The 15,234-nt window shown below is 38.0% G+C and overlaps 1 protein-coding gene across 1 annotated transcript in view; it reads left to right on the top strand.

Annotated features, from left to right (window-relative positions):
* SACM1L (SAC1 suppressor of actin mutations 1-like (yeast)) overlaps positions 1-15,234 on the top strand; it is a 35,216-nt gene that overhangs the window by 12,720 nt on the left and 7,262 nt on the right. The window contains exons 4-13 of the mRNA XM_014960385.1: positions 2,271-2,398; positions 3,913-4,062; positions 6,641-6,700; positions 8,263-8,296; positions 10,360-10,461; positions 11,240-11,325; positions 11,514-11,600; positions 12,055-12,123; positions 12,226-12,305; positions 14,242-14,340. Of these exons, the coding sequence (XP_014815871.1) occupies positions 2,271-2,398; positions 3,913-4,062; positions 6,641-6,700; positions 8,263-8,296; positions 10,360-10,461; positions 11,240-11,325; positions 11,514-11,600; positions 12,055-12,123; positions 12,226-12,305; positions 14,242-14,340 (895 nt within the window). The remainder of the gene's footprint in view (positions 1-2,270; positions 2,399-3,912; positions 4,063-6,640; positions 6,701-8,262; positions 8,297-10,359; positions 10,462-11,239; positions 11,326-11,513; positions 11,601-12,054; positions 12,124-12,225; positions 12,306-14,241; positions 14,341-15,234) is intronic.

Genomic DNA, 15,234 nt, shown 5'->3' on the forward strand with positions numbered 1-15,234 from the left:
ACAGTCATTGCCACAAATAAACGTGATACATAAAGTCTAAGCTTCCAGGAAAGTAAGTGTTGCTATTCAAAAGGTCTTTTGTGGGTAGACTTTATGGGACTTTGAGACTAATGTAGCCTGAAAAAAAATGTCATAAGGAGCATTCCTGCTGAATAGAAGTCTCCGTATGTAAGAAAGGATTTAAGTTCACTCACTGCAGTGTTCTCAACTGAAGCAAAGTAGTATTGTGTTAAATGCAGTAACTTTTGACAGGATCTTAAATTACTGAACTTTGTGCTCATATTCTAAAGAATTGTGGATCTTGCAGAGTAAGAGCAATGTAATGGACACCTGTGTCTTAAGTACTTGACGAGCCCTCACTGTTTTAAAACAGAACTGCCTCAAAGGGGAATTCTCACACCTTACAGAATTGGTAATGACTTTCATTCATCTGACTGAATATTATATAGAAGTATGTGACTTCTTTTAATAGTCTGGTTGTTGTTTTTTTTTGTTTCCACCCCCAAAAGCTTTGCACTGATTGTTAGATACAGCTGTCAAACTAAAGATGGTATCAGTTAAAGTAACTGTTTAGCTATGTGCTGTTAGGCCATTCGCTGTTATCTGTTAACTGTAAAACTGGCTCCATATCTAGCAATGCAGCATCTTTAACATGCATAAATATTCTTCACCTATTACAGTATTAGGAGTAAAAAAATTGCTGAAGTAATATCTGAAGCTCTGATGTCTAAACAGAAGGTTGCATACCCAAATAGGAAAAAACAATATTAAAAATTCATGTCAGATTACATGTATGTATTTGTGCAGCATCTTTGGCAAAATCGTGGATGTAATGTGCTGCTTTTGTAAGGTATCTGGATGCTTCTGACCTACCAACCAAAAGCAATACTTATAACTTGAGATGCAAACATGCTAGAGCATTCTTAAGTGCTTGAATATTCCACCCAAATAAAAGGTATAACACTAGAGCTGCAGAGGTAAAAAAGTGGGGGTGGTACCTGTTCTTTGACTAACTATATAGCCTAGATACCTGATAAAATAATTCACCTGTCCATTAACACTTGGTGTACATCTAGGTATAGTAGTAAATACAAATAATGGGTAAACTTACTGCACACAATGTGAAATGTTCTGCTTTGACACTTATATTTATTTGAAAGCTTTAGTGAGAAAATGTACTAGATATGTGGTTCTGTACTTCTGAAAGGCCTGCTCACTGTTTTACTCCTTTAAATGCTTACTTAACACTTTAAAGGTTATAAGATGTAGATCATGAGACATTTTTATCCATCAATATCCAATTTGATAAAGTAACCTTTTCATTGAAAAACAAGGTGGCACTGAAATACAACAGGCTTGGAAATGAGGCGATGTTGTGTTTACCAGCAAGTGTAAATAAATTGCTTTGAGTGAACTGCTATGTTGTTTTGCTTTGTTAGTTATACAACCAGTAAACCAACAAATTTCCCACCTTAAATTATTAAAAGAAACCCCCTTCTCTTTGTTCCATTTTGAACCTATTGGGATAACTTTCCAAACCACATTCAAGACCACTGGCCTCTTTCTGCATTTGTAAGCCTGAAAACATTTTTATCCATCAATATCCAATTTGATAAAGTAACCTTTTCATTGAAAAACAAGGTGGCACTGAAATACAACAGGCTTGGAAATGAGGCGATGTTGTGTTTACCAGCAAGTGTAAATAAATTGCTTTGAGTGAACTGCTATGTTGTTTTGCTTTGTTAGTTATACAACCAGTAAACCAACAAATTTCCCACCTTAAATTATTAAAAGAAACCCCCTTCTCTTTGTTCCATTTTGAACCTATTGGGATAACTTTCCAAACCACATTCAAGACCACTGGCCTCTTTCTGCATTTGTAAGCCTGAAACTTTTAGACTGTCTCTGGTCTGAAGGAAAGTAGCTGACACCTTTCTTTTTTTTTATCTTGTCCATTTTTTTAAAATTCCTGAAACTTAATGAGTAGCTCAAGATCTGTGAGCACAGAGAACTGGGTAGCTTAGCAAGTGTATTTTATTTCTGTTCCAGCCTCTTTCTGGTAAGAACATAAAGTCCTAGGTGTAACTGGAAGAAACCTTGCTTTTTCCTATTGGCTTCAGTTTTCTGGTATGGTTATAGGCTGCTCTTCTTAATACATGTATCAATGTTGTTTTTCTTAAAAAAAAAAAAAAAAACACCTATGTTGTTTTTCTTAAAAAAAAAACAAAAAACAAACAAAACCCAAAAACTTTGCTTTTTCTGATTTACAGGCACGTATCTTATTGTAATAACAAAAAAGAAAAAAGTAGGTGAGATTTTCAGTCATGCAATCTGGAAAGCAACAGACTTTGACATCCTCTCATACAAAAAGACCATGCTGCACTTAACTGATATTCAGGTAGGTGGATTGATTAGGAGAGTGTGGGGGAATGTGATCTTATTTGCTTTTTCTGATTTACAGGCACATATCTTATTGTAATAACAAAAAAGAAAAAAGTAGGTGAGATTTTCAGTCATGCAATCTGGAAAGCAACAGACTTTGACATCCTCTCATACAAAAAGACCATGCTGCACTTAACTGATATTCAGGTAGGTGGATTGATTAGGAGAGTGTGGGGGAATGTGATCTTATGCTAATGTCCATTACTACAGGACCTAATTCGATGAAAAAAGGGAACAACTTTTTAAGAAGCTCTTTGAAGGAGTATGGGGGAATGTGATCTTATGCTAATTAATGTCCATTACCACAGGACCTAATTTGATGAAACAAGGGAACAACTTTTTAAGAAGCTCTTTGAACTACCCCTTTTTTTTGTTTCTGATTTGTTCAGGCTACTATAATTGATGTAATACTTGGGTATAGATATATATAAAGTTATGTCTTTCAAGGTAAGAAACTCACATTGTGCACCTTAGAATATCATCTCCAGAGTTTGATCTGCGTATTGTACATTTTTTCCCCCTTTTAAGACGGTAGAGTGTGGGAAGATGAGATGTACTGTCCTGCTGCATCTCTGGTCTCATTCCTAAACCCTGTGTCATCTTTTCTCCCCTAAGGACCTTTATAAAGGCTTTGCTTACCTGGCGTACTGCGGAGGTGGTCTAGGGCTGCTTTGTAATAGATGGCACAAATACAGCCTATTACAAAGCCAGCTTCCCGAGCCAGTCCATAAAATCACACCACTTTTCTTACTGGGTCTTTCTCGCAGCTTTACAGTTCTGATCGCCCCTATGATGTGCTGCCTTGCTGTCACCTAATTATCTGTCTTGCTTAATTTATGGTATTGTTCAATTACATCATTTCCCAGCAAGGAAGAATTGATTTATTACCTTTTTTTTTTTTGAGAGAGAGGGAAAGGATAAAGACTGTTTAAAACAGATACGTTGTGGACTGATAAAGAGTAGATAAGTATGTCTAACTCATGGAGCTGAAAGGGAATCTGATAGTATTTCAGGAAAGGAATGAAGTTAATCAAAACTTCAATCAGAACACAGATTAGTTATTGGGGTAATCTTGACAGTAAGTTATATCCTTTCTTTTACGTTGCCATCTTGTCTTGGTTTTTTTTAACCAAATGGTTTTCAGGGAAACTAGTGGCTTCCTTTTTGAGTGGAAGCTGCTAATATTAGGTTAACACCAGTAACCATTTATTTCACAAGAATACTGTTCTCTACTCTCCACTGTTCTTGCAGAATTTGGTTGCAGTGTGCCAGCTGCAAGTTATCAGCTGGTATCAAAATTGCAATCTCATGGTTTCCTTCTTTACTATAATATCTGCATGATGTCATTGCGTGTTGCAAGAACATTGGCAAGGTTCATCTTATCACTTCAAAAAGTAGTAGTTGCTTATAAGAATAAGATACTTTGACAATAATAAATGAGGCCTTTTCTTTTTTTCCTCCTCTCAACAGTTGCAGGACAATAAAGTATTTTTATCAATGCTTAGTCATGTCTTGAGCGTGGATGGATTTTACTTCTCAACAACCTACGACCTAACACACACTCTGCAACGGTTAGCCAACACCAGCCCAGAGTTCCAGGAAATGAGCCTCCTCGAGAGGGTAAGGATTTCATTTTGCTTAGTGTCTGTCTCAGGCATTGCTAATCAGTTCTGCATGGCTTCAGTTTAGTGAATGCAGCTGGTGTTTAAATGATAGAACAGCCTGTCACAAACTAAAGGAAACTTTACATAAGGCTTAGGAGGAGGATGCCGAAATCAGTGGTCCCATTACACTTAAGCTTAAACCTTCTCTCTTTTTTTTTTACAATGAGTAATATGCTAAGTGGTAGCAGATACTGTTAAAGCATTTATGGTTCTCTGTTAAACTAAAAAGGCCTTTACTATTTTAATCATTAATTTAAACTAGTGAAATGCATTTACTGGTTGCTTAGATGCAAATCCTTAAAATAGAACTAGCCAAAAATAGCATTATGTTGCTAAACTGTGTGACTATATTATCTCTGTAGCCTTGTTGATTGAGTTGTACTGGGGCAGTTCTCTGGAATAAGAAGCTCGCAGTGAGAGGGAGGGAAAAAGAAGCTGCCAAGCAAGTGTGCAAAGTACATTGACTCAAGTTACAGTTTGAGTTTTGCTTCGTAGAGTGGTTAGAATAAGGGTGGAAACTGCTGGTCTGTAATGCTTCAGTACATGAGCTTGTTCAGCACTGGGGGGGTTTTATCGAAACTCTTAGGGCTTGTGGTTGAGCATACCAGTCCACCCTTCCTGATGTCTGATAGCTTGTGAGGCATGTGAAGTTCTAGAAATCTGTTCAGATGTGATGTCAGACTTCTGAATCAGGCAGTCGGAAGTACTTTCTGAAATCTTCTTTAAGTGAATTTAAAAAAACTCAAATGAAAGTTTGCCTCTGACTTCAGTATTTAACACTTCTAATTGCAACAACAAGGAACTAGCAGAAAAATTGGGAGAAAGCAAGTCATTCCTTTGACCTACAATCGGGAGGGGAGGGAGGGAACCCCACAAGGTAGAATAAATGGCACTTGATTTCTTATTCTCTTCCAGAACATGGAACAGAACTGTAGGTTTTATGGCTGTTGGTCCAAGGATGTTGCATTCTCTCTAAACTATGCCTATTCCTTATGTTTGAAGCATGAATTTAATAGGCTGCTTTTGTCTTTAAGACAACAGAATCACACAGCAAACACAATTTGAGCTTAAAATTCTCTTGTTCTTGCACAGAGTTCTAGAATCCTTAGTCTGGTAGCTTACTGCATACTGCAGTGTAAACAAGGTCTAAACTGCTTAGACACTGAGATACTGAAACCTTGGAACTTAATAGCACTTCTTCCTTTGCAGAAGATGTGGCAGTGGACTCAGGACGTTGTCCCTTAATTACTGAAACAGTCTAAGCTGGGGAAGCAGTACACATTTTCCAAAATTTGAAAAAAAAGAAATAATTCAAAAATCAATTTATAGTTGAGGACTATTTTGCATTAGCAAATGCTGCTCTGGCAGAACTTTTGCCAGAGACAGTAGTTGCTGACATGAAAGGATTGGTTTGCTTTAAAATGGTAGCACTTCAGAAGGTTGTTTGAAAGGCAAAATACAGTTAAAAGAAAATTTAGATGTTGGGTGGTTAAAACCATCTTAATGTAATTTGACACTCACGTGGTTGCAGTATAATGGCTTAGTAAAAGGATGGTGACAGTCTTGGGTATCTTCAGTTCATCTCTACAAGAGAAACCTGGCCTGTGGTTAGTGTGTGGATGTTCTGGTTTGTTTGGTTTTTTGAAGGGTTTTTTTTAAGCTGTACTTGTAGAGGGCAATATATAAGTCCCAGTATTAGGGCACCAAAGCATCATGTAGTGTTCTTTCACTAGTTCAAATCCTACCTGTAGCAGGATGGAAAACAATAAATACAACTATTGAACAAAGGACTGTTCCACCACTGAGCTTGAATTAACCCTCATCCTGGGTGATGTATGGTCTGCATTCTTCTTAAATGCTTATGGTCTCTATCGTCTTGCTCTTATGGTCTGTATTGTCTTAAAAGTTGAGATTTATGCTGCTTCCTCAGAGCCTGCTGCATTCTGCAGCAAATGTCACTTTTGTGGCTAATCCGGTAGCTTTCTGAAACCTGCTCAACAACCTGCTCAAGGCAATTTTGAGGTGAATTAGGAATAGGAAATACACAAAGTTGAGGAGGATCATTTTTGCAGTGGAATATAAGTATTTTTATCTTTTAAGCTACAAGTATTGTTTAACATCTGATTCTCAGAATTGTTGATTATTACATACAAGACTCTACCTTCTGCCCATTTTAGAAGTGTTGCTGCTGTTCTTAAAATTTTGAATAATCTTTTCGAGCCCCATTTACTTAGGGCAAAGACTGGAATGTTCTTCCAGTACTGCAGCTCAGTTGTTAATGATTTAGCATGCCTGAAGTGCCAGGCAATGTCCCTAAAGATCAGAGAGAACTATTGTTCTTTTAACTATTTTCATTTTATTTAGATTGCTAGTTGAAGTTATGAATGGTACTGATGAAAGAAGGATGTTTCATCTCTGTGCACATCTGTTCACCTAAACTTGTGTAATGCATGGATACTATCATATTCTCTTCATGTTAAATTAAACAGAACTGACAATCTCTGAAAGCATGTTGGCTTTTCTTCTTGCTGCAGGCAGATCCACGGTTTGTATGGAATGGGCACCTTCTCCGAGAATTTGCTGCTCAACCAGAGGTAAACACTTTGTCATGATTATATTAATACGGAACGAATATATTTCTACTATATGTAAGCAACAGTTTCCTGTAATTGTCTCATTTCAGACAGCCAGAATCCGGTGTATCGTGGCTGTTCATCCTCTAGTTTAGCACAGTGACAATCTTCTAACTTTATAAATCTCAGTAGCACGTACAGTAAAGCTGACTCTGGAAAGGTCTGCATTTGAAGATACTGTGCTGAAACTGTGCTCACATAAACCAAATGTGAACTTATACTCTACAGCATGTGGTTCTCAAGCTTTTTGATGTTTAGCTATTTATTTATCTTTAGGTATGGGTAAGGTTCAGCTCATCACTGTTTCTTAAGACTGACTAGCATCTTTCTCTGTGAGTGCAATTTAAACTCCATTTGCCTAGTGAATACGTCGTAAAGTTGATAATTAAGAAGTAGACTGACAGTTTAGATTTTTTCAGTTTATTTCAAATGAAGACTACCCCAGTGTAACCTTTGAATTCACTTAGTCCAGCAAATACAAGTGCATGACTATGAGCCACAACTGTAGCACATCAATGGCCAGATTGATCTAAGCTCCTTCCTACTAGACATTTCAGATGTGTCTTAAACCTCTCGAATTGTCTGCACTACAGCAACCTTTTCTCTCTGAGTACTTCTCATTTATGAAAGCGAATGACGCACTGCTTCTATTTCTGTCTTGGTAACCTGTGGAGATGTGCTCTTACATTAGACAGCGCTGTTCCAAAAGGCTGGATTGTGCAGTGCTTCTGGAATGTGAAGATAGGAATTAGCAAAAGGTTGTTGTGCATATTCCTGTGGCGTATGACTGGGAATGGTTTGGATAGTGCTATGCAAACAAAGCTTGGGAAATGAGAGAGAAGCTGTGGTGGGAACAGGAAAGCAAGCCAAGTGTGGCTGGCTGGTGAAAACAGACGTAGGAGGCAAAACACAGAGGCTGAAAAGGGAGATAACTGGTATGTGAGGAAGCCACTACAGGTGGCTTGCTGTAGTAACAGGTTTAGGTAATGAGATGTGGTATTTCTGACTTGTAGTATTGGAAAATTGTAATGTTTTTGAAAGACCAAGTTATTTAGGAGTGGCAGGATGGGGACTAACCGTAGAACAAGCATTTCAACTATTAATCACATAGAAATATTCCTTACTGAAGCCCTGTGGTGTTTACTACTATCTGCTTACATCCTACTGTGGAGGTACAGCAACTACCATATCAAAAGATTTTCAGTGTGTACTGCTTTATACCTGGCATACTTGTAGAAGAGTAAATGCCATGTATAGGAGGATAAAGCAGCTTGGGTTTTTTTTATTCAGGGTCACTTAATTAGGATTAGACTTTCACTTTTTCCCTGCTGCTAATCAGGGTTATGTATGTGGGAGTTTTCTTTGAACTTTTTATCTCATTTTTCTCATCTCAAGAATTACTGCACCCTAAACAAAGTAAAAGATACGAAGTATATAAACGTGTCAAAAAAGCATAATCACCCATCTTTTTTTGGCTGCTTGTGTTTAATATTTTTGACGTGTATTTTGTGTATGTGTTTCAGATCCATAGGTTCGCTACACCTGTGATGCACGGCTGTATCCTTTTGGGCTGTAAAGCTCAGTGCTCAATGTGGTTGTCAAACAGCAAAATGGTTACCAATGAGGCTGCTCCATTGGCTACGTTGGCAAATAGAACACAGTGTCAGAATTAAGTTGTAGTTTGTTCAGATTCTAAGCTTTACATATTGTTTGATAGCCCTGTTGTATGTTAACTCACTTGAATATTCTGCTTTTAGGGCTTAATGTATTTAATTTTACAGGCATGATTTGCATAACTGTCTTTCAGTGGAACTGAAGGTTAAGGTGAATATGCCAAATGCTTCACTTCATCCTTTGTACTTTTTGTATTGCTACAAGGATACCTTCACTTAGCATTTACTTTGGAATTAGAATAAGGGAGAACAGTTTTGAGTTGAAGGAGCGTGTATGGATGTTTCTGTTGATGAATAAAAGGATAAGGAGCTCTGCTGAAGGCTCCTGGAATGCTTCTCCTAGGCAGCTGCTTTTCCCACACCAACACTTTGGGTAACAGCCTTTTTAGCAAAGCAGTCATGAATTTATTTTTGAGAAGGGATATATGCTGTGAGTGAGCCTAATACTTTCTGGAGGTGGTGTTCCTCGTGCAGTGTGGGATCAAGAAGTCCCAGGTGCTCCTGGACTGGCAGTGTGAAGAGGACAGGCAAGACTGGACAGAGCAACTCATGCCACAGTCTCCTTAGCTCCTCCATTGCAAAGGTCCCTCAGGTGTGTGCAGGGAACAGCTTCCAGGCTGGATTGGTGGTTCTGGTAGGACTGTTGGCAGCTGGCAGATCTCCAGTCCTCCTTTCCTGTGACTTCATTTAATGGAAAATGCTGTGGGAGTAGGTGGAGAGGCAAGGAAAGATAGGAAAAAGGGAACTGTCAGAACAACCCAGTCCTTATCCAGCAGGCCCTGGGTGGAAGGGTCTGGGTGGATTGCAATTAGCAATTGGCAGACTGCAATTAACACCTTCCTTTGTCCTATTTTCACTATATGAATAATTAGCATAAGTAATGTATGTTTTGCTGTAATTCTGATATTAACCAAATACCTTAGAGAACCCAGGAATTCAAAGAAACTGGACTTTTAGTGATGAAAATGCTTGGAATAGCCTTAAGCAGAACTGTTACAGCACTATGAGCAGTTATTTCAGTAAAATCAAAGATTCTTCCTCCCTGCCCCCTTATAAACCTAAACATATTTTGTTCAGCTCTCTCTGCTGGGGTTCTAGTCGTGCAGTGATGAGGAAATAATGGACTTATTTGGGTAATTGAGAATTGGATCACTTAAAGCCTAAACTATGTTTAATATTTCCCTTGCTGCTCCAAAAAAAACCACACCACCTTCTAAAGAACAATAAACTATGTCTTTTCTTTTTGTGTGTGTGTGTGGAAGGTAGCCAACAGCAAGTTGTGGCATAAGTTAGGGGAGAGATTACAGACAGAAAACGGGCTGGCTATTGCTAAGCAGCTAAATTTGAGGTAACCTTTCTTGCAGGAAACTGTTGGCTGTACAAATGCTGGATTGAAGGGTGTGGGACCCAGCAGTAACTTTCCAGGAAAGCAGAGGAATTGGGTCTTTTTCACAGTCTAATTTAAGAATTGTGAGAACTTTCTGTATTATGTAGGGCAAATTTGTGTTATATTTTTTAATTTTTATCACAGTATTAGCACAAATGCATGCATAAAAGTATTAGGGGCAAGAAACTGTTAAGATAGCTTAACAAAATTATGGATGAAATAGATGTAGCACAGAATAGAACTTCAGAAGTAAGTCAATTTAATGATACACATGGGATGATATCAGATTAATCTTCTTTAGAATCCCATTTTCTCAAAATTACAGAAGTTTTAATGTATGTTCATCAGTGACATCACCTGTAGCCTGTCCTCTTCTGATGCACATACTGATCCTAATATTAAATTACTCTCTCCCAATGCTCAACTCTTACTGGTGTGAGAAGTGTTTACAAGTTGTTTTTGAATGTGGTCACTTGGTTCCTTGATGTTTCCTACCTCTTGATATATAAAAATATCCTAATGAAATGTTGAGGTTTTTTTTCCTTAGTGTTATTTATTAGTTATCACTATGCACTCTTGTTCTATAAATGGCAAGTGTTTTGACTGGCTGCTTGTTTCCAGAAGAAGCTGTTTCAGGGCTGGTGTACGCTACTATGTAAGAGGTAAAATAGCAAAATTTTTTATTTATTTTAAAATAATGTGAATTCCATCTATACATGTGACTTACCCTTAAGAGTATTTGCTGTATAATGACTCGAACAAAAACATGCTTTTAATAGTTTGTCTCAAGGAGTTCTTAATCCAAAGAAAATATTAGGAACCTGTATGATGAACTGAAGCATTTTCTGGTAGTTATTAAAACTGACATTTCTTTATTCCAAATAAAGATAACTGCAAAAAGTCTCATAGAAGTTTTTAACACTTTACTGGTCTTACTGGAGTTAAATGCAAGTAATAGCCATTCTGGCCTAGCAGTAAATTCAACTAAGGCCATCATTGGTGCTGGTAGGGGAGCCCTGAATAGTTATGCTCTCTAATTGTTTCAAGTTAAAAAGTGAACAAGGAAAAGGATTTAAATCACTTCCTCTGTTCACAGTCCCAGCATATATGCTCTTGAAGAAATTGCTTAGTTTCTGCAGTACCATTGCTATTGAATTGTGAATATTTCAGTGTCAAAGCACTTGTATTTTATTTTGTTTTGAACTCCTCCATTTCTAGGACTATAAATACAAAAATGTGTTAAATGCAATTGTGCTTCAAGTTAAATTTGGTGCAGATCATGTTAAACTTTTGTCCCAGGTGTTTTATTTACCATCATCAGGTAGCTGTGTGGTATTTCTGGGAGCACTTAAAAGGGAAGGGTAGAAAGCCTTTTGCTGATTAAACTATTGCTGTTCTGCACCAGTCTGAGCTGGTTAACAAGGTCTTTTTCCTACATAGGTATTGATTCAGAAGGACATGCTGCTAACTTTGTTGAAACAGAACAAATTGTGCATTACAAGGGGAGCAAAGCATCTTTTGTTCAGGTAAAGTCAGCGTAAGGAACTGCTCACTGGCTTAAGAGAGAGATAGCTAGCTCTGTCTGTACTTGTAAATATAGTTTATATATAAGATGTGCATGTGCACAAATAAACTAAACCAATCTGCTTTATTTTTAAATGGCAAGTGAGTTCATAAGTTCTTATTGCTTAATACTATTCACATTCTTTTGCAGACCCGTGGATCAATTCCTTTTTTCTGGTCTCAAAGACCAAACCTCAAGTATAAACCAAAGCCACAGATCAGCAAGTCAGTAAATCATGTATGTGAGTGTTTGTTGTGTCTTGGGGTTTTAATATATTTCTGGGCTCATGTTTGTGTGATAGGGTAACAAACTGTAATCAGAAGAATAAAAATCATCAATATTTGATTAAGCTTTATGTTTTAAAAGTAGTAGCAAGAAGCCTTGTGCTCCCTCAGATGAGTTCAGAGCCTGAAAAAAAAATCCAGACATCAATGGGGGGTAGCTTCTCTTTGGTTCTTGTTTGCAACAGTTCTGGTATACTCCTTATCTGTGGCTTGTTTAATAAGGAGAGCTGAATGGACTGGGGGGATGGAAGCAGAAATGTGTTTGCACAATAGAGAACATCAAACACTTTTCTTAGCTAAAAAGCTGCCTATGCGGGATCATAAAAAAGATGATTATAGAGTTTTCTTGTAAATCAGAGATCTTAATAGTAGCATACATCTGTCAACACATTTCCTTTCTCTTCTAGATGGATGGCTTCCAAAGACATTTTGACTCGCAAATTATTAGCTATGGAAAGCAAATGATTGTCAACTTGGTATGCTTTCACTTTTTCTTCCTGAAAAAGCTGTTGTTCTTCTAAGCAGGCTTTTGAGTAATACTGTCTGTCTTTTTTTTTTTCCCCTTTTCTTTCTCCCAGGTCAACCAAAAAGGTTCAGAGAAACCTCTTGAGCAAACGTTTGCAAAAATGGTAAACAGCATGGCAAATGTAATGGTCAGGTATGTGTGAAGTGAAATACATTTCTGTGTTAAGCATTGCCTCTGAAACCCACGGAGTGATCAGCTCCTTGGGGGCTTTTAGCAACTGTCCAATTTGTTTGAGTTTTATTTTTATGAAATAAGGGCATTGGTCATATGCAAGTTACCTCAGAGCTCACATTCTAAGCAGGAGTGGGACTGAAGTGAATACAGGACAAAGAGGGGAGATAGAATAAAGAAGGGAGCTCAGAAGCAATGGTAATGCCAGTTTGGAGTAATAGTATGCTGTGAGAACTGTGGAGATCTGCATTTTAGGAAAAAGAAATCATGCCCTGTAGTGTACTGGCTTCTGGCAAAAGGGCTTGGTTCCTTTGCTGCCTTAGTAAAGGGAGCGCTGAGTGTGAGCAAACCTGTGTAGAGGTAAAGGAGGAAACAGTAAGGGGAACATGTAATTTAAATGTCTGGCCTCGGTGTGACAATGGGCCAAGAGGGTAGAGAATCACAAAAGAAATTCCATTTCTCTGTGTGAATCTTGAATGTAGTACACAATTTTACAACCTGCCTGCGCTTGCTTTCATTAACTTCTAGAGGGAGGGCAAGCATCCAGCTCCCACAGACCTCTACCTTTTCCTTAAAATTGGTGTATAGTATTATTGTCACTCGTGTATGTCAAAGGACAAAATCCCACTTGTAAGCAAAGGCACCCTGTTTTAATAAGGATTCCCTTCTGTCTAAGGAAATGCAGAGTATAATTAAGATGCCCCCTAAATCCTGACATACTTTGAATTTTTTTCCAAGCTTTTTTCTGCTAAATGATGCCCTGCTGCTGCCTTCATCAGGGTAGTTACAGATGTTTGTCTCACTTCTGTGCTTTTACTGCTCTTGGGGCTGTGTTTGTGTTGCTGCTGGTGGTGGTGGATTTTCTTTTTTTATTAAAAAAAGACTGCTTCTAAGGTGAGCCCTATCCTCACTGTCACTGGTATTGATACTTTAGCTGCACAAAGCTTGTGGAATTCTGTGCATCTTAGCTATACAATCATCTGATGGAAATCAAGATGTAAAATTCTGTCAGGGTGTGCTTTAGTGATGCTTGTTGGGCTGTATATGTTAAAAAGCAGTGTTTGTCAGCCCTGCTTTCTTAATGCTGCCAAAATCCTTTTTCTTTGTTAATTAGTTTTGATGGCATTTACCTGGCAGACTAAGATTTGAGTCTCCAGTGCATATATGCCATCTTTCTTCACACAAATATTAGTTGCCAAGTTTTCAAGACTTACTTTTGGATTATAAATGCTTGAGGGGAGGAATGTAATGCCCTGTAATTCACAGCCAATGTGTATGTATAAATATATATATATTGAACCAAACACCCCTCATTTAGAGCACTTTTTACCAGAAATGAAATAGCTGTTAAAATCTTGTTCCAAGTCAGTAGCTGTTTAATTTTCTTATGACAGAGTAGGTTAGCTGTCTAAACAGAACCTGTCTCAGGTTTCTAGAGAGCTGTCAAGGGAATGATGCTGCGTGCCAACAAATAATGTTGCATTTCAACACCTGTGTCTCTTTCAAAGTGAACTGAAGCTCCCAATGCAGTTGCTTGGAAAAGAGGAGGGCAAAAGAATCCTGGTGGGGGGAAAAAAGAGATTAAATGAGATGCATATCCCTTCTATAGTGTCTGGAGGTAAAATACTAGCCAGAATGTAGAATGAGTAACTTGGAACTGAATGTGTGCTTCTCCAGACTAGTGCCATATTGTAAAGAAATGTAAATGCTGTCACTGTGCACGCTAAGGGTGCAGCCTCAGGAGGATTACAGAGCACTGACAAAATCCACGGGTACCTGCTGGAAGCCGTCTCTAAAGAAAAATACCTGTTTTATAGATCAGCCCTTCCCTGTGGGGTTTTCTGAGACCTTTGCTGCAGTATATATGTAATCTAAAAAGATGCTTCTCTCTGAACAGATATGTAGCATTTGACTTCCATAAAGAGTGCAGTCGGATGAGGTGGGATCGACTTCAGATTTTGATGGATCAACTAGCAGAACAGCAAGATGAATTTAGGTAAGGCTCTTCAGTTCTCTTCTCTAAAAATGAGGCCACTTTCTCATGGTTTTTATTGTCTTGAGTTAAGGCACACTAAACAAGACCTGTAAGTTTCTATAAAGAAGATGCATTCATATGTATTTCCATATCTCCAATATCTTGTGGATACCATATGCAAGGTTAGAGACCTGGTCATGGGTAAGATGCAGATCCCTTCTTATGTCCCAGTAAAATGGTGCTCAGAATCATAGCAACCCTGTGCTGAGACTCCAGAGCTGCCTTTGTACCTCTGGGTAAAAAGTGAGATAGTTGTATGCACACTCGTTTCTCTGAAGCTATTAAAAAAAAGACTTCTTGGGTGATATATTTTTCATCCAAGAATAATTCCATGTGTTGTCGACAGCAAACTGTTCTGCTATAGTGTCCTCGGTGCTCCTTCCACAGACACCTGCTCTCTTTTTAATTAAAAAGTTTCTCTAGTACACATTTTGTGGCACCAAACCTTGGCACCGATTGTTGGCCCTTGCTAACATAAGTAACCCACAAGGAAATAAATTCTCATTTTGTTTAGTCATATAAGGTCAGTTTGGACATCTCGTCTAATTTAAACCTTTGTTTAATCACACAAGTGTGGTGTTATAAGTGCTTCTTTGTCTTTGCTACTTGTAGGCATATAGATTGTTAGGGGAACTGTTTACTTTGTTCTGCTTTTCTGATTGCTTCCTTCCTGTTCCTAAAGTCTTGTGCCTAAAGCACAAAGTAGATCAACGAAAACATTACAAAATTGGCAGTGGTATATTCTGTCCTAAAAAAAAAAAAACAAACAATGAGATGAGCTGTGAACTAGGAGTCCACATGAATTTCATATGAATGAAATATCTTGCCTGGAATTAAGGCTGTAGAAATTGTATA

The sequence above is a fragment of the Calidris pugnax genome, unplaced genomic scaffold (assembly GCF_001431845.1).
Source record: "Calidris pugnax isolate Ruff unplaced genomic scaffold, ASM143184v1 scaffold62, whole genome shotgun sequence".
Classification (NCBI taxonomy): Eukaryota; Metazoa; Chordata; class Aves; order Charadriiformes; family Scolopacidae; genus Calidris; species Calidris pugnax.